The 24,688-nt window shown below is 43.7% G+C and overlaps 1 protein-coding gene across 2 annotated transcripts; it reads left to right on the top strand.

Annotated features, from left to right (window-relative positions):
* Positions 1–372: 372 nt before the first annotated feature.
* LOC123443138 (GDSL esterase/lipase At5g45910-like) lies at positions 373–3,120 on the top strand. 2 transcript variants are annotated; one of them, XM_045119414.1, is made up of 5 exons: positions 373–999; positions 1,080–1,295; positions 1,404–1,552; positions 1,622–1,934; positions 2,730–3,120. In XM_045119414.1, exons 1-5 carry the CDS (start codon positions 744–746, stop codon positions 2,939–2,941), a joined length of 1,146 nt encoding a protein of 381 aa, XP_044975349.1. In that variant the 5' UTR covers positions 373–743; the 3' UTR covers positions 2,942–3,120. The 2 variants fall into 2 exon arrangements, with proteins under 2 accessions (XP_044975349.1, XP_044975350.1); XM_045119415.1 differs by having other exon boundaries at positions 377–999; positions 1,661–1,934.
* Positions 3,121–24,688: the final 21,568 nt, after the last annotated feature.

The following is a 24,688-nucleotide window of genomic DNA, read 5'->3' as shown; positions in this document are numbered from 1 at the left end:
GTCGACAAGTATGCTGGCGGTTTAAGGATCGGTGTTGAAAATATGGAGTGAACAGAGTGTGAATGGGCTACACGTAGGCTGAGTTCATCCAAGTGTCATACTCTTTGCAGCCACGAGAGTACCCACCCCTACTGAGTTACCACGCCACGACTACTACATGCCTACATGGAACTACAGGTGACCCTGCTGCGTGCATGCACGCCAATCTCGAGGCGTGGTCAGCGGTGGAACAGGAACAGAGCGCCTCGAGCGAAGATCCCCGTACTCCCAAGCACATCGTGAGCGCCACCACCACGTCGTCCTTGTCTGAATAATTGAGCTTTGGGAGCTCACACGTGATCCGTCAAATATCTATCCATTCACTCAGTAGTGGACGAACCGAGCTGCGCAACCCCGGGGCAGTAGGAGAGTTACCGCGGCAGCCGTGCACTTCACCTTCACCATGGATTCTTCCGGGTCTGCTTTGCCCTCGGCGCGCATTAAACTTGCCCAACTACAATCTCAAGCATGGCAGAGGTGAATGAGCCTTTAAGGAGCCACCATTACTGGACCTGTCCCGTCGCGGAAACGGACGGCAGCGCCTCGTGCCGGTGTCCCTCGCCCCTCGCCTAGCTAGCCGCCCGCCTGTATAGCCTGGGCTTCACTTGAGTCTTGAGGAGTGAGTGGACGTCAGTGGGTCGAGCTAGCCAGCTAGTGAGTGAGTGAGTGTGTGCGCCACTGCTTTGCGGCGCTCGCGCAGTTCCATGGCGATCTCCCGGCTCTCCGCGCTCGTCGCCGCCCTCGCCTGCTGCTGCCTCGTGCGGCTCGCCCAATGCGGCGGCGGCGGGCAGAACTACACCTCCATGTTCAGCTTCGGCGACTCCCTGACCGACACCGGCAACCTGCTCGTGTCCAGCCCGCTCTCCTTCAACATCGTCGGCCGCTTCCCGTACGGCATGACCTACTTCCACCGCCCCACGGGACGCTGCTCCGACGGCCGCCTCGTCGTCGACTTCCTCGGTGCGCGCCCTGCCCGTCGCCCATTGTGTGTCCACATGTTGACATTTCTGCCAATCTTATCCTGTTTCTTGTGGCCGCAGCGCAAGCGTTCGGGCTGCCGCTGCTGCAACCGTACCTGTCGCGCGGCAAGGACGTCCGGCAGGGCGTCAACTTCGCCGTGGGCGGCGCCACGGCCATGGATCCGCCCTTCTTCCAGGGGATCGGGGCGTCCGACAAGCTCTGGACCAACCTGTCGCTCAGCGTCCAGCTCGACTGGTTCGACAAGCTCAAGCCTTCACTCTGCAGCTCACCCAAAAGTTTGTCGCCGCCATTTCTTTACTAGTTAGTCGGATTTTGGGGTCAATCTCCACAACCAGTTGCTCATTGCAAGATTCCCCCGCTTGTCTTTTTTAAAATCGAAGCAGATTGCAAGAAGTATTTCAGCCGGTCGCTCTTCCTCGTGGGGGAGATTGGGGGAAACGACTACAACTACGCCTTGTTCAAGGGCAAGACCCTGGACGACGCCAAATCCTACGTGCCCACCGTCTCCTCCGCCATCATCGACGCAACCGAGGTGAGCACTGAGCAGAACAGCATTCTCAAGATGCATGTCTTCTCTTCCATTGTTGACCACAAGCGGCAGTTCTTACTCTGCTCTGCTGGTTGTGCATTGGCGGCACAGAGGCTGATCAAGGGCGGCGCGATGCACCTGGTGGTGCCGGGGAACCTGCCGATGGGCTGCTCGTCGGCGTACCTGACCCTGCACCCCGGCAGGAACAGCAGCGACTACGACTCTGTCGGCTGCCTGAAGACGTACAACGAGTTCGCGCAGCGCCACAACGCCATGGTCCAGCAGAAGCTGCAGGTGCTCCGCCTCAAGTACCCCAAGGCCCGGATCATGTACGCCGACTACTACGGCGCGGCCATGTCCTTCGCCAAGAACCCCAAGCAGTTCGGTGAGTTGAGCTCTTGCGATAGCTGCCATTTTTTTCCCCTTCATAGGAATAGGAGCACACGCCGATCGATCGACCAGCGGCGAAATCTAGGATAGTATTCGAACTGAATGGACATGGATGCGTTGGACCTTTCCACGTGATGAAACACCATGATGATATGATGCGAATCATTCAAGAACGCACAGCTACACTGAACGGTAACCATGTCCGAGCGATGGCCCGCCACGGCGTGCCATCATCATCATCAGTATGGGGCACAGTTTGGATGCTGTAGCAGGGGCCAGTAAAGATGCTGCAAAAAGATTTCAGGGCTGTTTAGAAAAGATTTTGGGGATCTGAATGTTCCTATTGGCTACCTAGCCTTCTTTAGGGAAAGGTGAGCCGTGTTTGATTTGAGCATAAAAGGACTTCGTGGTAGGTCCTGCAGAGTGTCTTGGTCATCTCCACTACCCGTTAACGTGGTTTCTGTCACTGCTAGGAGTTGATGTGCATGTGTGGTGCTGGCCATCAGGACGTCCAGAAAAGAAACTATTGGCGTAACTTAAACATAAAAGGCAGAATTTCTGTTTTCTTGGCATAGCCTAGTTTTCAGGTTGCCTTTTAGATCACTTGCAGTGCCCATGGATCTCATTTTTTTTAGGTTGCCTTAGATCATTTGCAGTAGTAGCACTAGTATCAGTTCCATGGAGTGGAGAGCAAATATATGAGGTGGCTTATGGATTGGCAGGTGAAGTGTCACCTTGCTTATTAGTGGTAGTGCTGAATGCTAACTTGGGAGGGTTGTGGCGGTTGCAGGGTTCAAGCAGGGGCCGCTGAAGACGTGCTGCGGCGGCGGGGGGCCGTACAACTTCAACCCGACGGCCAGCTGCGGCGTGCGGGGGTCCAGCGTGTGCGCCGACCCGTCGGCGTACGCCAACTGGGACGGCGTCCACCTGACGGAGGCCGCCTACCACGCCATCGCCGACAGCATCCTCCACGGCCCCTACACCAGCCCCAGGCTGCTCTGACCCCCAGCCTGCTTCTGCTTCTGCTTTTCTAGTGTTCTTGCTTGTTAAGCAAGTAGTAGTCGTGACTGATCTGTCATCTGTGTAATGGCTGTGGGCGACCAACTGGACAGAAGAGGCTAGATCGAGGTGGAAGTGATGTACTGCCTGTTACTGTATGATATGACCGCGCATTTCTGTGACTGATCTGCTCCGGAAACCTGTGATCAAGATGATACAATGCGTCGTGACATGTCAGGCAAGCTCGAATGCCGGCAAGGAGAAGTTCGCTCGCTCCTCGCACGGACAGGAGCCAGTGGAGTGACATGCGTGCGATTCGGCCAAATAACCCGCAGAAAGAAAAAAGATTGGGCGAAATGAGTATGTGGCGCATATGCGGTCTGATTACTATAGACATCCGTGTGAAGAGTAAAACGAGAGACCGGGTATTTATATCCACATTACGAGGCAGTTAAGATTACAATGTCGGTAACTGTAACCGATTTAAACAAATGACTTAAGTATTAATTATTAAGATTAAATTAATTTTTAACACTCCTTCTAATCTAGTATGCTAGTCTATATATCCACTTTATGAGGCAGTTAAGATTACGATGTTGGTCACTGTAACCGATTTAAACAAATGACTTAAGTATTAATTATTAAGATTAAATTAATTTTTAACACTCCTTCTAATTTACTATGCTAGTCTAATACGCATCATCTTGATAAAGACTCCTTCCATTATGTGTTTGCCTTGAGAATGTTCACCGTCTTCACCTTGAGAAAGACTCCTTAAAAAATCCTATAGGAAAAATATAAGAAGAATTGTATTAGATATGTTGATAGAACTCCTTTATTCTTAGTGGAAAAAATAATACAATATAAAATGATTATTGTCTCGTGATAACTCATCTGAGAAAAACCTTTATGGAAGGAGAAAACTCATCCTTGAGTTTAGAGAATAATAAATATGTCTTGAGTACTTCATTTAAAAACCCCGATAGGAAAAATATAAAGTATGACATATCATCTTTGAGAATATATTGGCTCATTAAAACCATTATGAGAAACTTTGAGAGAAAAACTCATAAGGGAAAAGAGTACGATTTGATATGCCATTGAAAACTCCTTTAAAACCGAGTGGGAAAACATAAGGAGAAAATGATATGGCATATATAGACACTTGTGTTTGTATTGCTTCATTGAAAACCTTTTTATGAGAAACCATTCAGGAGTAACTCATTAAGGAAAAAGAGTACAATATATGCAATCTGATGATTACTAACATGATATAGTTTGGAAAATTACTCCCCCTCAAATTTGCAAATTTGGAGGATGTGTCATACCAATTCCATTGATATGATCATGACATTGTGAATAATCTGTTGGATTTTCACGGTATTCTGTTGGCAAATTGTTTCCTCACTTTTCAGTAATTTGTAAAGATAAGTAAGTTCCGAGCATTGTGACTTATGATATTGATCTTCATATAACATATAGGTATTGAGTAACACAACTGGAAGTATCTTGATAAATAAAGTTAGGTGATTCTCATGAATCTCGACCATATGATTTTGAGTGTGGTTAATCATTCTGCTAACCATGCATATTTTGAAATGCTTTTAGATAAAGCAATTATGTTCGAATGATAAGTGGAAATAACCATTAAAGTCCATTTAGATGACTTCCATATGAAGGCAATTCCAGCAAATCAGTCATTGATATGGCGTCGTTGGGATCAACTAAAGAGCCAATATCATTAAATCCCATCATGGTCATATCTTGTATTTTGTGATGGAAATATCCAAGATTTAATGTAATCTTCAAATATAAGATGATATTCTTTATATTAACCATATGCTTTTTGTTGGGGGCTGCACTCTGAATAAATATAGCAAATATAGTGCCAAGCCTGACGCAGTTTGCAATTATATGAGTGCTTTGACATTAATGAGATGTAGAACTTCACGTCCTAGTATCACTTCATTATCACCCTTAGGTATGAATATATTTGTACCTTATCAAAGGTAGTATGACCATACATGTCTTTTGTTGTTATAATATATCCACATTGAACTTCTCCTATATGTTTTGGATATATGTAGACTGACATGTTTTCCTGAGAGAATGCTCAAGTTGTAAGCTTAAGCTTAGTTTGGTTGAATCCAAATTTTCCATCTTGAGATGATTTTATGTATTTTTAGGTCTTGTAGATATATTGATGAAGAAATCATCGATATACACTCAGGTGATGTAAGGAAACCAAATTTTGGGATTCCTTTATTAACACATAAAAATCATCATTCTTTGAGTAATCCTTGAATAAGGAACTTATCTCGTCGGTAGTAACATATGATTCACGACTATTTCAAGCCATAGATTGACTTATGAAGGTATACACAATACATGTTGCGGTTTCTTTTTGGATTCGGAACTGTAAGCCCTTCAAGGACTTCAATATAGATGTCCGAAATGAGTGACTCATATGATTATGTAGCCACTTCAACCATCAACTGCTAGATGTTCGAAATGATATTTATTATCGAAACATAGTTCCACTCATACCAAGAGGATATGTTACAATGCAATCGTTGTTGGGTCTTTGCGCGAACCCTTTTGCTACAAGCTTTGCTTTCTCACCACCTCATTTACTTTATTTATGAAAGAGAAGTTATTTGTACTCCATATGGAATATACTTATGAGGAGTATGTATTATTGTGGTAAATACAACTCTTTTGTTGAGCGAGTGCTATTCTTCATTACTTGCTTCCTTTTCTGTGAATCAATATGAGTGCAAGAGCCACTCTACCATGGATTTTGGTTCACGGCCCAAAAGTTCATAGAAATTTTAGAAGAAATATATGTCGACAAATGTAGTCTTCATGCATATGATTCTGGAGGAATCGGTGAAATTTGTGGAAATGTGTTTATTCTTGTTAACTCCTTGTGATTTCCTACAACAATGGAGTCAAGGTCTTTCGATGTCCCATAACCAAAATAGTTGTGCACATTTATGACGGGCTTTGGATGATGAGCATTCGGTGAGATGTCTTTCAACTTGATGTTGCATTACATTTACGAGTTGAGGATTTGATTTCCTCTGTTTCTGTGGAAGCATATGCGAGATTATATCTCGTGTAGTCAGATTTCTCCCCTGTTGCTCTCATTTCGGGAAACGAGTTGTTTATCAGGTACCTCCACTCCATCTGACACTTTACTGTAGGAATATAAAATTGACTGACACCTTTGTCATTAGTAAATGTATGTGGCATATTTGCAATATGCATTGTTCAAGAATTCGTCTGATTAACGAGTTAACTTGCGAGTTAATCGCTACTCTTAGGGTGACCGAATCGAATAACACCTATTCATCGTGTTAACTTGCCATGCCGATTAATTGGCCAGTTAGACCGATTAATGAGTTGTCATACCGATTAATTAGTTGCATGACCGATTAATCACTACTGGCCTATTTTGGCACATAATGCCTCCCACCCCCTCTTTCTACTAAATACCTAGGGTTTGGCCCTCCTCGCGCTTCCTCCTGCTCCTTTCATCCCCTCCTAACATGGCTGGTGGCTAGTCGTGTTCTCACCACTGCCAGTCTCCACACTACACCTGGAAGATCTAGTTGCTCCGCCATTCTGGCCGCTTGACTCGACCCCACCCCCTTGGACACTCCCGATCCTCTCCCATGGGGTGCTCCCCAATCTCTTCCTCAATGGCGTCACCAGCAGGCAAGGTACTACCATCTTCCCCCCATACCTTACTAGAGAATCCAGCAATCATGTATTAGTAGATTATGAATTACAATTTTGTAGATGGATGGATGGAACTGTTGGTTTTGGCTGTTGTCTGTAGTATATTATGTGATGTATGTTAGCAAGTATATGGATAAGTTTAAATATTTAATTTCTCATTTTGAATTTTGAGATTTTATATATTTAGATGTATAACGATTATTAATTTTACCTCTTATCTATTTTTTATATGCCTACAATAGAATATTTTGGTATATTACATAGCAAGGTGCATGGAATTATGGTATGATACATAAAAAATTTAGATATAAGTTGGCAAGTTTCTATTTAATCTACCGATTAATGGTTGACCAATTAATCCAGTTAATAGGCCGATTCACCGATTAATCACTACTCCCAAGCCGACTGAGCAGCTACCAGTTACCGATTTCTTGAACAATGGCAATATGTGATTCTAAACTTCCAGTTCAGATTCTTTGAGTACGTGGATATAAGGACTCGATGTCAATAACATTTCTAATTTATTTCTCAGCATTCTTTGTGGTACTTATCTCCCCCTAATGCCAGAAATGTCCTTATTGCTGATGCAATCAACATACGAGTTATGAATGATTTTGATTGACGGATAAATTATTCCTCACATAGATCCCAAATTTCCTGTGAGGGCCCATTGATGTATGCTAGAGTGGTGATATCGGTATGTAACCGAATTATCGCAGATAGAAAATACTTTATTGATTTCCACATAATTACTACAATGGGAAAGTAGTACGATATGCAGTTGGGATGATTTAGATCATACTTACGGTGTGTAAGGCCGTATGTGCCCATCAAGAGACTGGTAAATCTACAATTCTTGAAGATTGGTCATGTAATTAATTTCACCACCTTTGATAAGATATTGAACTAAAACATTCTAGGTATATATATATATATATATATATATAGTATTATATAATCAGACATTACTTATGTAATGATTTCAACAAAGTTGTCCATTTGAATGGATTTATCCCTTATTTAGAATAATTTTCTCTTACTTTGATAAGATGTGCAATTAATTTAGTTAAATCATTCATGGTTTTGTGTGAAAAGAGACACGCTTGAAATCATTTTGTAATTTTTTCTATCAGTACCATGAAGTATCTATATAATAGCAAATAATGGTTGAGTAAACCACATATATCTTTTGAATGTGTTCAAGGAAGAATAAATGGCTCATTTGAAATTTTAAGGTGAGAGAGCCTTATAACTTATTTCCCCTATGACACATGCGATGCACATAAAATCTGATGATTTGGGAAATATTGTAACTTGAAAACTTTTGACCAACATAAATGCCAATAATTTTTCTACTGAAACCCAAACCAGGATTGTAAGGATTAAAGCCAAATATCTTGTAAGATTTAGAAAATTATTGTGTATGCAACAAAACCTCGTATTAATTGATTCATACATTCAAAATTTATCAAATATAGGCTAATGATATTTTGGGAATAATTAGGAGATCCATATTACTGAAAAATTAATTACACAAACATATCATAGGCACAAATGAATTGATCATTCTTTCATTGCACTATATTTTTGGTCTCCTTCTGATGAAGATTTGAGAACAATAATTTACGAGAATATTTTTTGGTTGGATGTTAGTAATTTTTCAAACATCCCAATGAACTTATTTGCCTTTTAAATAATTTTTTGTGTGGTTTGACTATATGTTTGGGGGTTTTGTAATCATAGGAACAATATTTATTTAACCACAATTTGACAAACTTAAGAGTTGTCATTGTGATCATTTGGAAATGATCAAATCCATATGAAAAGGTAATTTTGTCACTGGTTGCCTTTTATCCTCCACTTTACTTTGAATTTCGCATGGTTCTATTTTATGACCACTGACTTGCATAGTATTCTCAATGCTAGCAAATATTCCTAATAATGGTATATCACCCGCTGGGTGAATGTGATGGTTTTAGGAAATTATATGTTTGCTTACCATGGAAATGGTAGTACCATCATAAGAGGATGGAAAGTGTATTAAGGGCTTCCAATCGGATCTGCATATGAAAGTATTTGATCATGAGATCTCAATTTGAAGCTGATTAAGTGACAGAATTATGAGTTGTGATAGACTTGAGGTCTTGACAAACGAACGGGTGATCATTCGGTTGCTCACAACAACATGTTTCTCTTAGGGAAATATTCAAGGTGGATAAATATTCACCCATGTTGTACTTAGTTTGAGAACTAAGGGAAATTGGTGGCATATAAAATGCATATGAATGTTCAACTTTAGAGTTGCTATCAAAATCATGACGTTGCGTGTTTAACATTGGTTACTCACTATAAAAGTATAACCACAATGTGATGTGGACATCGCAACAGTGTTTGACACACTTGCTATAAATAATGGTATCCATCTTGATGCATGGATGGCACTATAATTAGAAATAGTGACACAGGCTTCGCTACCACGTATTTTACCAATGTAATAGAAGGTAATCACCGGTATATGCAAATATTTGTGTAGTTTTCTGTGACATAGTCAAGCAAAGTGAGGCTTGAATAGTTTATATAGCACAAAATACCATTTCTGGATATAATGAGTGTGCATGACAATATTTACTAGAAGAGTAAAATATTTTAGTCAACAACAAAAATAAATGCTTCAAAGGAGTAAGTTTTAGTATGGTTGATGCCTTATAGCCATATGTGTAGACCTCAATTTATATTTGATAACACTTTGAAGATAATCACCAATATGGTGTTGATCTTGCAGTAATAGAAAACATAGTCTTACTTTTGTCAGTAGGTGTTCATATCTATATTACCTTATGTTATGTTATATTTAAGAAAATCACTTTGAAGGTAATCATGTGTCAGAGTGACATGATGTAGACCTTACAATAATAGTGAACAATCTGTAAATTTGAAGTAGATGTCAGTATTACCTTATGATATCTTGAGGTAGTCACATCAAATATTAATATTTGGAAGAGCGCTTTGAACATAATCATCTTGTAAATTTGACAAGATGTAGACTGATATGTCTTCAACCTAGCTATAATTTGTTATTGTTCCATGCTGATATATTATCATTCTAGGATACTTTTTTGGGTATTTATTTACCATTTTATATTACTCTTGAGCACTAACCTATTGACCCAGTGCCAGAGCCAGTTGTTGTTTTCTGCATGTTTTTCACTTTTTAGGTTTTTAATACCAAACGAAGTCCAATTAACATGAAACCTTTTGGAGATTTTTTCTGGACCAAAACAAGACCAATGATCATCGGAACAAAGTTGGAGGCCACCCTAGGGCCCCACAAGCCAACACGCCGTGACCCGGGGGCGCCCTGATGGCTTGTGGGCCCCTCAAGGCTCTCCCGACTTCGTTCTCTCGCTTACAAATTCTCATATATCTTAAAAACCCTAGGGGCAGTCCCGAAACACTTTTTATACCTCCCCAAGTCTTTGTTGCGATGGGAGGCCATCTAGAGTTTGGTTTTGGCACCTTGCCGGAGGGGGGGTCGATCACGCAGGGCCTCTTCACCAACCTTGCTTCCCTCATGATGATGTGTGAGTAGTTCACCAGAGACCTACAGGTCCATAGCTAGTACCTAGATGGCAATCTCTCTCTCTTGATCTTCAATACAATGATCTTTGCATCTTCGCTTTGATCCATATGATCAATTCCTTTTTGGGCGATGCGTTTGTCGGTGTTCTAGGAATGGGGGTAACCAGACTTGCCTGCCCGCGGCCCAGGGCTGGCCCACTTCATCAACCAAGAACCAATAGGCCCGGCACCACTTAAGGCAAGGCCCTCGCTAGGGGCCAAGCCTCGCGAGGAGGAACAACATCAAGACCCGCAGGGGGCTCCTCAGGACCCCTCCGGATCGGCGGATATTCTGAGGCGAGACCCGGCCTCAGGAGACAAGGATGACGCGGGGGAAGGACATGCGAGCAGCAGTGAACAGGACGGTGCAGTTTCCCCTTTAGTGCAAAGGGGGAAAGGACGCACACAGGTCTCCAAGGCATCTCCCAAAGGTTCCCATTCTAGTTCAACAAGGCCATCACCGCCCGCCGGCAGGACGAACGTCATCCCTGGACCCGTCCCTGTTGCGCTGGCAACCACTTTACACGCGAAGACTACTTTTGGACACGGGAAGCATGTTCCCCTACCCCCTTCGAAATTGGTCGTTGTGGGATCCCTTCCTGCCGAAACGATAAGGGAAGAGGACCGGGGCCGCCACTATATATGTAGAGGGTAGGTTACTTCATAGAGGGGGATCCATTCATTCATTCGCCCACCTGCACCACGCAAAGGCCACCCAGCCTCCGGAGGCCCTCGAGCACTGTACTAGTTCATCCACCAACCTCCACGAGAGGAAATCCACCAAAGCAGTAGTAGTGTATTACACTTCTCAACGGCCCGAACCTGGGTAAACTGTCGTGTTTTGTCTCTTCCTCACCATCGAGTGAGTTCTCTGCCATCCCCAGCGAGTAACGAGTTAGGTGAGGCGAGCCCGCGAGAGATCTTTGTACACGCCCGTGAGTTCGAATCTTTAGGGTTTTGCGGAGCCCGAAATCTGACATTTGGTGCGCCAGGTAGGGGGGCGTGTCAAGGTCTCCTCTGAGCTTCATCTTCCCTAAGCCCCGCTCCTCCGATGATCGGCGCCCCACAAGCTTCTTCGAGCCTCGTCAAACTGGCTTCCAACCGTCATACCACAACGACCGAAAACAGATGTACCGGCGTTGTGGTACCAGGCGGCTCGTACCAGATCGTCAACATCACCTCTACCTAGGTAACAATCTTGTCCTCATAAAAATGGACCACCTTTGTTGATTGTGTCGCATTGTTGAAGACTAGTACATTGATACCCCAAACTCTACTATCGGTGAGCCTCTTTTCAGCACATCTTCACATGTCCATTATTACAATAATGGATGGAAAGCTTCAAGCATGTGATCTCTTCATGATGCTTCACTTGAACTTGCACACCGCGACCTTGATGACGGTCACCACTTGATGTCATACTTCATTGGTTGTATGGGATATTACTTTTGATGCATGTCCATAGAAATATACCTAATGCCCCAAAGAAAACTCACAAAGATCATGTGTTAGTACACAAAGCATAATGGACAATACTTACCATTTCATGAGATCACTTGATCACATTTGGTACATTTTTTGCGCTTTGTGTGGTGTCCAACTTGAATCACTCTTTATATGTAAAAGGGTCCCCCTTTATATCATAAAGCAACAACCAACTGATACAACCAACTCGATGGGGCAGCAACACAAACAAGCCCAAAGAAAAAGAAAAGAAAGAGAAGAGAAACAAATGTCGACGTTTGCAGCTCAACTAAGCGAAGTTGGTCAACAACTGTTGCACCCTATGGAGAAGTAACACAGCATGCCAAGCACTCTGAAGCCTCGCGTACAAAGCAACACCGTTAGGAAGGAAAGCGAGGGCGACGACGCTGCTGGCTGCACAAGTCCTAGGGTTTACCCCAACTACGTGAATGGCAGTGGGGAAGGGGTATCACCGACGCCCCTCGAGAAGGTTCAGCCGCGCTGGTGCCGAAAGAACCATCGGGGATTTCTCCCGCCCCAAAACCACCATCGTCACCCTGGAAAATCGAAAGTGCACCGCCCACCAGCCTATGCCACCACGGTCACCGCACCAACTGTTGGGGAACGTCGCATGGGAAACAAAAGTTTTCCTACGCGCACGAAGTCCTATCATGGTGATGTCCATCTACGAGAGGGGATTTCCGATCTACGTACCCTTGTAGATCGCACAACAGAAGCGTTAAGAAAAGCGGTTGATGTAGTGGAACGTCCTCACGTCCCTCGATCCGCCCCGCGAACCGTCCCACGAACCGTCCAACGATCCGCTCCGATCTAGTGCCGAACGGACGGCACCTCCGCGTTCAGCACACGTACAGCTCGACGATGATCTCGGCCTTCTTGATCTAGCAAGAGAGACGGAGAGGTAGATGAGTTCTCTGGCAGCGTGACGGCGCTCCGGAGCTTGGTGGTGATCTAATCTCAGTAGGGCTCCGCCCGAGCTCCGCAGAAACGTGATCTAGAGGAAAAACCGTGGAGGTATGTGGTCGGGCTGCCGTGGCAAAAGTTGTCTCAGATCAGCCCTAATAGCTCCATATATATAGGAGGAAGGGAGGGGACGCTTGCCTTGAGGCTCAAGGAGCCCCAAGGGCTGCTCCACCAAGGGGAGGAGGAGTCCTCCTCCAATCCTAGTCCAACTAGGATTGGAAGGTGGAGTCCTTCTCTTCTTTCCCACCTTTCCTTTTTTTTCTTTCTCTTCTTTTGGTTTTTCTTTCTCTCTTGCGCAAGACAGCCTTGGGCTGACCCCACCTACTTGGTGCGCCACCCCCAAGGTCCTTGGGCCCTCCCGGGTGGGTGGTCCCCCCTCCCGGTGAAGATCCGGAACCCATTCGTCATTCCCGGTACATTACCGGTAATGCCCGAAAACCTTCCGGTAACCAAATGAAGTCATCCTATATATCAATCTTCATTTCCGGACCATTTCGGAAACCCTCGTGACGTCCGTAATCTCATCTGGGACTCTGAACAACATTCGGTAACCAACCATATAACTCAAATACGCATAAAACAACGTCGAACCTTAAGTGTGCACACCCTGCGGGTTCGAGAAATATGTAGACATGACCCGAGTGACTCCTCAGTCAATATCCAATAGCGGGACCTGGATGCCCATATTGGATCCTACATATTCTACGAAGATCTTATCGTTTGAACCTCAGTGCCAAGGATTCATATAATCCCGTATGTCATTCCCTTTGTCCTTCGGTATGTTACTTGCCCGAGATTCGATCGTCAATATCCGCATACCTATTTCAATATCGTTTACGGACAAGTCTCTTTACTCGTTCCGTAATACAAGATCCCGCAACTTACACTAAGTCACATTGCTTGCAAGGCTTGTGTGTGATGTTGTATTACCGAGTGGAGCCCGAGATACCTCTACGTCACACGGAGTGACAAATCCCAGTCTCGATCCATACTAACTCAACGAACACCTTCGGAGATACCTGTAGAGCATCTTTATAGTCACCCAGTTACGTTGCGACGTTTGATACACACAAAGCATTCCTCCGGTGTCAGTGAGTTATATGATCTCATGGTCATAGGAACAAATACCTGACACGCAGAAAACAGTAGCAACAAAATGACACGATCAACATGCTACATCTATTATTTTGGGTCTAGTCCATCACATGATTCTCCTAATGATGTGATCCCATTATCAAGTGACAACACTTGCCTATGGTCAGGAAACCTTGACCCTCTTTGATCAACGAGCTAGTCAACTAGAGGCTTACTAGGGACAGTGTTTTGTCTATGTATCCACACATGCACTGTGTTTCCAATCAATACAATTATAGCATGGATAATAAACGATTATCATGAACAAAGAAATATAATAATAACTAATTTATTATTGCCTCTAGGGCATATTTCCAACAGTCTCCCACTTGCACTAGAGTCAATAATCTAGTTCACATCACCATGTGATTCCAACGAATCCAACACCCATATAGTTATGTGGTCTGATCACGTGTTGCTCGTGAGAGAGGCTTTAGTCAATGGTTCTGAAACTTTCAGATCCGTGTGTTCTTTACAAATCTTTATGTCATCTTATAGAAGCTGCTACTATGTGCTATTCGGAAATACTCCAAATATCTACTCTACTATACGAATTCGTTTGACTACTCATAGTTATTCGGATTAGTGTCAAAGCTTGCATCGACGTAACCTTTTACGACGAACTCTTTAACCACCTCCATAATCGAGAAAAATTCCTTAGTCCATCAGTTACTAAGGATAAATTTTGACCGCTGCTAGTGATTCAATCATGGATCACTCTCTGTACCTCTCAACAGACTTTGAGTCAAGGCACACATCAGGTGCGGTACCCAGCATGGCATACTTCAGATTCTACGGGCAAGGCATAGAAGACGACCTTCATCTATTCTCTTTATTCTGCTGGGGTCGGGATTTGAGTCTTACTTAAATTCACACCTTACAACGCAACCAAGAACTCCTTATTTGCTGATCTATTTTGAACTCCTTCAAAAACTTGTCAAGGCATGCATCTTGTTGAAACTTCCATTAAGCGCTTTCGATCTATCTCCATAGATCTTTGATGCTCAACGTTCAAGTAGCGCAATCCAGGTATTCCTTTGAAAAACTCCTTACAAACAACCTTGTATGCTTTAAAGAAATTCTACATTACTTCTGATCCACAATATGTCAAAACCACATATTCTTTATCGGAAATTCTATAGTGCTCCCACTCACTTCTTTGGAAATACAAGTTTCTCATAAACCTTGTACAAACCCAAAATATTTGATCATCTCATCAAAGTGTATATTCCAACTCCGAGATGCTTGCACCAGTCCAATGAAGGATCGCTGGAGCTTGCATACTTGTTAGTATCTTTAGGATCGACAAAACCTCCTGGTTGTATCACATACAATGTTTCCTCAAGGAAACCGTCGAGGAAACAATGTTTTGTCTTCCTTTGTGCAATATTTCACAAATAATGCAGCAACTACTAACATAATTCCAACAGACTTTTAGCATCGCTATGAGTGAGAAAGTCTCATCATAGTCAACTATTTGATCTTGTCGGAAACATCTTTGCGACAAGTCGAGCTTTTCTTAATAGTGACGTACCACCATCATCGTCTGTCTTCCTTACAAAGATCCATCTTTACTCAATAGTCTTACTACCATCAAGTAGTTCCTCCAAAGTCTACACTTCGTTTTATATATGGATCCTCTCTCGGATTTCAAGGCCTCCAGCCATTTGTCGGAACTCGGGCCCACCATTGCTTCTCCATAACTCGTAGGTTCACTGTTGCTCAACAACATGACCTCCAAGACAGGGTTACCGTACCACTCTGCAGTAGTACGCGACCTTGTCAACCTACGAGGTTTGTAGTAACTTGATCCGATGCTCGATGATCACCATCATCAGCTTTCACTTCAATTGGTGTAGGCGCCACAGGAACAACTTCCCGCGCCCTGCTACACACTGGTTGAAGTGATGGTTCAACAACCTCATCAAGTTCTACCACCCTCCCACTCAATTCTTTCGAGAGAAACATTTCCTCGAGAAAGGATCCGTTTCTAGAAACAAACACTTTGCTTTCGGATCTGAGATAGGAGATGTACCAACTGTTTTGGATATCCTATGAAGATGCATTTATCCGCTTTGGGTTCGAGCTTATCAGACTGAAACTTTTTCCCATAAGTTTTGAAGCCCCAAATTTCAAGAAACGACAGTTTAGATTTCTCTAAACCTCAGTCTGTACTGAGTCATCTCAACGAAAATACGCGGTGCCCTATTTGAAGTGAATGTGGTTGTCTCTAATGCATAACCCATAAATGATAATGGTAATTCGATAAGATACATCATAGCATGCACCATACCAAATAGTGCGTGGCTATGACGTTCAGACATATCATCACACTATGATGTTCCAGGTGGCATGAACTGCGAAACAATTTCCACATTGTCTTGACTGCGTACCAAAACTCGTAACTCAGATATTCATTTCTATGATCATATCGTAGATAGTTTATCCTCTTGTTACGACGAACTTCACTCCGAAACAGAATTGAACTTTTCAATATTTCAGACTTGTGATTCATTAAGTAAATACTCTTGTATCTACTCAAATCGTCATTGAAGTAAGAACATAATGATATCCACTGCGTGCCTCAACACCCATTGGACTGCATACATCAAAATGTATCACTTGCAACAAGTTACTATCTTGGTTCATCTCAATGAAAACAAGGCCTTGCTCATGTGGTATGATTTGCATGTCACTAGTTATTCAAAATCAAGTGAGTATAAAGATCCATCAGCATAGAGCCTCTTCATGCAATTTATACCAACATGACTCAAGCGGCAGTGCCACAAGTAAGTGGTACTATCATCATTACCTCGTATCTTTTGGCACCAATATCATGAACATGTGTAACACTACGATCGAGATTCAATAAACCATTGAAGGTGATTATTCAAGCAAATAGAGTAACCATTATTCTCTTTAAATGAATAATCGTATTGCAATAAATACGATCCAATCATGTTCATGCTTAACGCAAGCACTAAATAACAATTATTTAGGTTTAACACCAATCCCGATGGTAGAGGGAGCGTGCAACGTTTGATCATATCAACCTTGGAAACACTTCCAACACGTATCGTCACCTCGCTTTTAGCTAGTCTCCGTTTCATACCTCTTAACAAGGGCACAAGCATGAAATAACAATTTCATCTCTTTAGAACATCTCTTATGTTCCGTGACGTGTCAAAACGTCTTCGGCGCCTTGCTTCTAAGACATTAAGTATTTTGCACTGAACTATCGTGTAGTCATCAGAAACGTGTATGTCGGATGTTCACAACATCTACAGACAACGCTCGAGGTGCAGTACACCGAGTGGTGCATTAAGGACATAAGCCTTCTGCGCAGCAACGAGGACAATCCTCGGTTTTACAGACTCAGTCTGCAAAGTTTGCTACTATCAACTTTCAACTAAATTTTCTCTAGGAACATATAAAAACAGTAGAGCTATAGCGCAAGCTACATCGTAATTCGCAAAGACCATTAGACTATGTTCATGACAATTAGTTCAATTAATCATATTACTTAAGAACTCCCACTCAAAAAGTACATCTCTCTAGTCATTTGAGTGGTACATGATCCAAATCCACTATCTCAAGTCTGATCATCACGTGAGTCGAGAATAGTTTCAGTGGTAAGCATATCTATGCTAATCATATCAACTATACGATTCATGCTCAACCTTTCGGTCTCATGTGTTCTGAGGCCATGTCTGCACATGCTAGGCTCGTCAAGCTTAACCCGAGTGTTCCGCGTGTGCAACTGTTTTGCACCCCTTCTCTGTGAACGTTGAGTCTATCACACCCGATCATCACGTGGTGTCTCGAAACGAATAATTGTCGCAACGGTGCACAGTCGGGGAGAACACAATTTCGTCTTGAAATTTTAGTGAGAGATCACCTCATAATGCTATCGTCGTTCTAAGCAAGATAAGGTGCATAAAGGATTAACATCACATGCAATTCATAAGTGAAATGATATGGCCATCATCATGTGCTTCTTGATCTCCATCACCAAAGCACCGGCACAATCTTCTTGTCACCGGCGCACACCATGATCTCCATCAACGTGTCACCATCGGGGTTGTCGTGCTACTTATGCTATTACTACTAAAGCTACGTCCTAGCAATATAGTAAACGCATCTGCAAGCACAAACGTTAGTTTAAAGACAACCCTATGGCTCCTGCCGGTTGACGTACCATCGACGTGCAAGTCGATATTAAGTATTACAACATGATCATCTCATACATCCAATATATATCACATCACATCGTTGGCCATATCACATCACAAGCATACCCTGCAAAAACAAGTTAGACGTCCTCTAATTGTTGTTGCATGTTTTACGTGGTGACCATGGTATCTAGTAGGATCGCATCTTACTTACGCAAATACCACAACGGAGATATATGAATTGCTACTTAACCTCATCCAAGGACCTCCTCGGTCAAATCCGATTCAACTAAAGTTGGAGAAACCGACACCCGCCAGTCATCTTTGAGCAACGGAGTTACTTGTAGCGATGAAACCAGTCTCTCGTAAGCGTATGAGTAATGTCGGTCCGAGCCGCTTCGATCCAACAATACCGCGGAATCAAGAAAAGACTAAGGAGGGCAGCAAGACGCACATCACCACCCACAAAAACTTTTGTGTTCTACTCGAGATTACATCTACGCATGAACCTAGCTCATGATGCCACTGTTGGGGAACGTCGCATGGGAAACAAAAAATTTCCTACGCGCACGAAGTCCTATCATGGTGATGTCCATCTACGAGAGGGGATTTCCGATCTGCGTACCCTTGTAGATCGCACAGCAGAAGCGTTAAGAAACGGGTTGATGTAGTGGAACGTCCTCACATCCCTCGATCCGCCACGCGAACCGTCCCACGAACCGTTCCGCGATCCGTCCCACGATCCGCTCCGATCTAGTGCCGAACGGACGGCACCTCCGCGTTCAGCACACGTACAGCTAGACGATGATCTCGGCCTTCTTGATCCAGCAAGAGAGACAGAGAGGTAGATGAGTTCTCCGACAGCATGACGGCGCTCCGGAGGTTGGTGGTGATCTAATCTCAGCAGGGCTCCGCCCGAGCTCCGCAGAAACGCGATCTAGAGGAAAAACCGTGGAGGTATGTGGTCGGGCTGCCGTGGCAAAAGTTGTCTCAAATCAGCCCTAATAGCTCCATATATATGTGTGGAGGGGAGGGGACGCTTGCCTTGAGGCTCAAGGAGCCCCAAGGGCTGCGCCACCAAGGGGAGGAGGAGTCCTCCTCCAATCCTAGTCCAACTAGGATTGGAAAGTGGAGTCCTTCTCTTCTTTCCCACCTCCTTTTTTTTTTCTTTTCTCTTTGATTTTCTATCTATGGCGCATAGGGCCTTCTTGGGCTGTCCCACCAGCCCACCAAGGGCTGGTGCGCCACCCCCAAGGCCTATGGGCTTCCCCGGGGTGGGCTGCCCCCCCGGTGAACATCCGGAACCCATTCGTCATTCCCGATACATTCCCAGTAACGACGAAAACCTTCCGGTAATCAAATGAGGTCATCCTATATATCAATCTTCGTTTCTGGACCATTCCGGAAACCCTCGTGACGTCCGTGATCTCATCCGGGACTTCGAACAACATTCGGTAACCAACCATATAACTCAAATACGCATAAAACAACGTTGAACCTTAAGTGTGCAGACCCTCGGGTTCGAGAACTATGTAGACATGACCCGAGTGACTCCTCGGTCAATATCCAATAGCGGGACCTGGATGCCCATATTGGATCCTACATATTCTACGAAGATCTTATCATTTGAACCTCAGTGCCAAGGATTCATATAATCCTGTATGTCATTCCCTTTGTCCTTCGGTATGTTACTTGCCCGAGATTCGATCGTCAGTATCCGCATACCTATTTCAATCTCGTTTACCGGCAAGTCTCTTTACTCGTTCCGTAATACAAGATCCCGCAACTTACACTAAGTCACATTGCTTGCAAGGCTTGTGTGTGATGTTGTATTACCGAGTGGGCCCCGAGATACCTCTCCGTCACACGGAGTGACAAATCCCAGTCTCGATCCATACTAACTCAACGAACACGTTCGGAGATACCTGTAGAGCATATCTATAGTCACCCGGTTACGTTGCGACGTTTGATACACACAAAGCATTCCTCCGGTGTCAGTGAGTTATATGATCTCATGGTCATAGGAACAAATACTTGACACGCAGAAAACAGTAGCAAAAGAATGACACGATCAACATGCTACGTCTATTAGTTTGGGTCTAGTCCATCACATGATTCTCCTAATGATGTGATCCCGTTATCAAGTGAAAACACTTGCCTATGGTCAGGAAACCTTGACCATCTTTGATCAACGAGCTAGTCAACTAGAGGCTTACTAGGGACAGTGTTTTGTCTATGTATCCAGACATGCACTGTGTTTCCAATCAATACAATTATAGCATGGATAATAAACGATTATCATGAACAAAGAAATACAATAATAACTAATTTATTATTGCCTCTAGGGCATATTTCCAACACCAACTTCACCATCTCACTGAGGCCACCAACACGAGACCTCGAGGGAGAACAAGGAGATACCAAACTCGTGGGTAACAGCAACACAACCGACCAAAGGGGACAACCTCCACTGCCACACGGAGTCGAGCGGACATAGAGACGGGGACTTGCCAAGCCATCACAGGCCCGTTCGGACCCCAATGGGTCCGGACAGTCCCAGCTACCACGCAGCAGCAAGCTGGCCGCCGGAGCCATCACCTCTACAGCCACAGCCGCCTAGCCGCACCACCAGGGAGCCGCGCCACCGCAACCAGAACAGCTAGCCCGCCCCAGCCTAGATGAAGCCCGAAAGGTCCTAGATCTGGGTCGAGCGGGCGTCGCCGGCCAGCCGTACACCATGCTGCCCCGCTACCAATGGTCGTGTCACCTTCTCAAGGGCGCCCGTGGCCTACGGGATCTCTGCTGCCGAGCCACACCACCGCGGCCGAGCAGCACCGCCACCGTCAAGGGCCCCCCGCACCCTCCAACACATGCGTAGGACCGCACAGAGAGGGCCTGGGGGACCATGTCAGCGACGGCGGCAGGGAACAAAGGGAAGGGCGGATGAAGGAGCGGGGGGTCGAGGTCCGCCTGTCGCCCGCAGGAGGGAGGGGCGAGCGGAGCGGACACGGGTCCATATCCATGAGTAATTGATTCCAATCGAATTACTCTTTGCCTTAATCTGGATCAACATTCTATCTCATCTTCTCTCTTCATAAATATGATGTTTTGATGGTAACATAAATGATCACACAAACTTCTACTTCAAGGCATGCTTTCAATAAGCTAAACTCTCACATGACCAATCTTTATGTAAATCCTTGAATACCATTTTGGTCATCACATAAACTTCTCAAAACCAAGAAATGGATTTCAAGAAGTGCCTCTAGACAAATCCTTTGATTATAACTCAAGGCAACCATTCGTCCATAGTGAATGTCATCATCTACCAAAACCACACATGAAAGCACCATGCTATTTCAAATGGGATCAGAACAAGGCAACGACTCATCAGTGCATTCTAAAAACATATATTGACAAGTATTGTCGGGTTTCAAGTTTGGGTGTTACAAAAATAGGTATAAACTAGCAAACCATGTCGGATTTTATATTGTATCCATCAAAATCTTTGCGGGGATAGAAAGATGCCCATACCCGTCCCTAATAAGGAAAACATAACATGTTATCTAAAATAGCACGACCCTTCTCCAAATGATATACAAGTTATAACACGCTATAACATGTTATATTCAAAATAGTGTGTTATATAAAATGCCAAATATATCCCAAAAATTAAGGATTTCAACTTCTATTTTTTGTTTTTGAGGAGCTATATGATACGTCTCAAACGTATCTATAATTTTTGATGGTTTCACGTTGTTATCTTGTCAACTTTGGATGTTTTGTTTACCTTTTATATCTTTTTTGGGACTAACTTATTAACTCAGTGCGAGGTGCCAGTTCCTGTTTTTTCTGTGATTTTGAGTCTTTTCAGATCTCATTTTGGAACGGAGTCCAAACGGAATAAAATCCCCAAAATGATTTTTTCCAGAATGAAAGAAGATCGGGAGGCTTGAGGGCCAAGCAAGTGGGCCCACAGGGAGCCCACAAGCCCTGTTGCCGCGGCCAGGGGGAGGTCGCGGCAACCAAGCTTGTGGCCTCCTGGCGCCCCTGCCCTAGGTCTTTGGCCTATAAATTCCCTAAAAATACAGAAAAAATCAAGGCGTCCATGAAAACACTTCTCCACCGCCGCAAGCTTCCGTTTCCGCGAGATCTCATCTAGAGACCCTTCCCGGTGCCCTGCCGGAGGGGACTTTGGAGTTGGAGGGCTTCTTCATCAACATCATCGCCCCTCCAATGACTCGTGAGTAGTTCACTTAAGACCTACGGGTCTGTGGTTAGTAGCTAGATGTCTTCTTCTCTCCCTTGGATCTTCAATACAAAGTTCTCCATGATCTTCATGGAGATCTATCCGATGTAATTCTCTTTGGCGGTGTGTTTGTCGAGATCCGATGAATTGTGGATTTGTGATCAGATTATCTATGATATATATTTGAGTCTTTGCTGATTTCTTATATGTATGATTTTATATCCTTGTAAGTCTCTCCGAGTCTTGGGTTTTGTTTGTCCAACTAGATCTATGATTCTTGCAATGGGAGAAGTGCTTGGTTTTGGGTTCTGACCGTGTGGTGACCTTTCCCAGTGACAGTAGGGGCAGCAAGGCACACATCGTGTAGTTGCCATCAAGGGTAACAAGATGGGATTTGTCGTAGATATGAGATTGTCCATCTACATCATGCCATCTTGCTTAAGGCGTTACTCTGTTCTTTTGGACTTAACACACTAGATGCATGATGGATAGCGGTCGACGTGTGGAGTAATAGTAGAAGATGCAGAAAGTATCGGTCTACTTGTTTTGGACGTGATGCATATAGATATAATCATTGCCATAGATATACACGACTTTGCGCGGTTCTATCAATTGCTTGACAGTAATTCGTTCACCCACTGTCTACTTGCTTTCATGAGAGAAGCCACTAGTGAACACTACGGCCCCCGGGTCTATTCACACCTATCGTTTCCACCTTTGCTTTTACTTTGCTTTGTTTCTTTGTTGCTTTCAGTTCTCACTTGGCAAACAATCTATATGGGATTGACAACCCCTTAATAGCATTGGGAGCAAGCTCTTTGTGTTTGTGCATGAACTTGTGATACTCCTTCACTGGATCGATACCTTGGTTCTTAGAACTGAGGGAAATACTTACTGCCGCTGTGCTACATCACCCTTTCCGCTTCTAGGGAACACCAACGCAAGGCTCCAGGGCCACGGGGGAATCCTTTGCATATTTGCCTAGGAAGTCCCTAAAGGCGTAGTCATAGCAGAAGGATTCCTGGTGCCGTTGCTGAGGAGAATTATGACAAGAATAGTCTCCCGTCAGCACGCTTGTTTCTCGCGCCGTTGGAAGGACTTTTGTTGCAGTAGAAAGAAGAATTTCTGGCGCCGTTGCCGGGGAAGGAGAGATCTATCCAAGTAGGTGTCACAAACTCATCTCTTGCATTTTTCTATTTTGCCAGTTGCCTCTCGTTTTCCTCTCCCCCACTTCACATTTGCCGTTTTCATTTGCCTTTTTCGTTTGCCTTCTCCGTTTGCCTTTTTCTCTCGCTTGCTTTCTGTTCACTTGTGTGCCATGTGCCTTCAATATGCTTGCATCTTCGCTTGCTGAAAATCTCGTGATATGGATCCTCATCCACTTGCTAATCTCTTTAAGAGATCCACCTATGTGGAACCAATTGCTAGTGAATTGAGTGCACTTGACTATCTTTATGGAGTTTTGCTTGAGATGCGTGAATCTGAAAATCATGATGAAGAAACTTATGAAGTGATTCACGAGGGATCCTTGAATGAAAAGCATGATTGAAATGGTTTCACTATAAATCCTATTAGTGACAATCATGCTAAGAATATGCAAAACCCTAAGCTTGGGGATGCTAGTTTTGCTATGTCCCCTACTTGTTGCAATAATCATGATTGGGGTGATGATCTTTCTTATGATCTTGTAAATTTGTTCAAGCCTCATGATGAATATGATATTTGCAATAATATTGAAAGTGGGTTGGGAGAAGTCATGACGTTAGTTGATGATAATTCCACTATTTTTGAAGAGCGTCAACTTTGCATGCATGTGGATCATGAAAAGAATATCCTATGGGATAGCTATATTGTTGAATTTGAATATGATCCCACATGTAATTTCTATGAGAGAGGAAAATATTTTGGTAGAAACTTTCATGTTACCAAATTACCTCTCGTTATGTTGCGATTGGTATTGTCTCTTTCTTCTTCCTTGCATATGGCAACTATTGCTTGTCTTGACAATCTGTTTTCTTATAAAATGCCTATGCATAGGAAATACGTTAGACTTAGATGTGATTTTCACCTTATGCCTAGCTAAGGGCGTTAAACAATAGCGCTTGTTGGGAGGCAACCCAACGAATCTATCCTTTTTATTTCTGTTTTGTGTTTTCCACACTTTCATAATTCTGTTATGATTGTGTTTTTTGTGTTTCTTTTTGTGTTTGTGCCAAGCAAAACCGTTATGATTAGTCTTGGGGATGATCGTTTGGTCATGCTGGAAAAAGCAGAAACTTTCTGCTCACGAAAAGAATTTTCATTTTTTTTCTGTAAGAGATTTTGAGTTGATTCTTTTTTCTGATTATTGCTACGAAAATTCTTCAGACTGTCGTAAGTTTTCAG

The sequence above is a fragment of the Hordeum vulgare genome, chromosome 3H (genome assembly GCF_904849725.1).
Source record: "Hordeum vulgare subsp. vulgare chromosome 3H, MorexV3_pseudomolecules_assembly, whole genome shotgun sequence".
Classification (NCBI taxonomy): Eukaryota; Viridiplantae; Streptophyta; class Magnoliopsida; order Poales; family Poaceae; genus Hordeum; species Hordeum vulgare.
The sequence above is the reverse complement of the archived record's forward strand: the minus strand, read 5'-3'. Positions and strand labels throughout refer to the sequence as shown.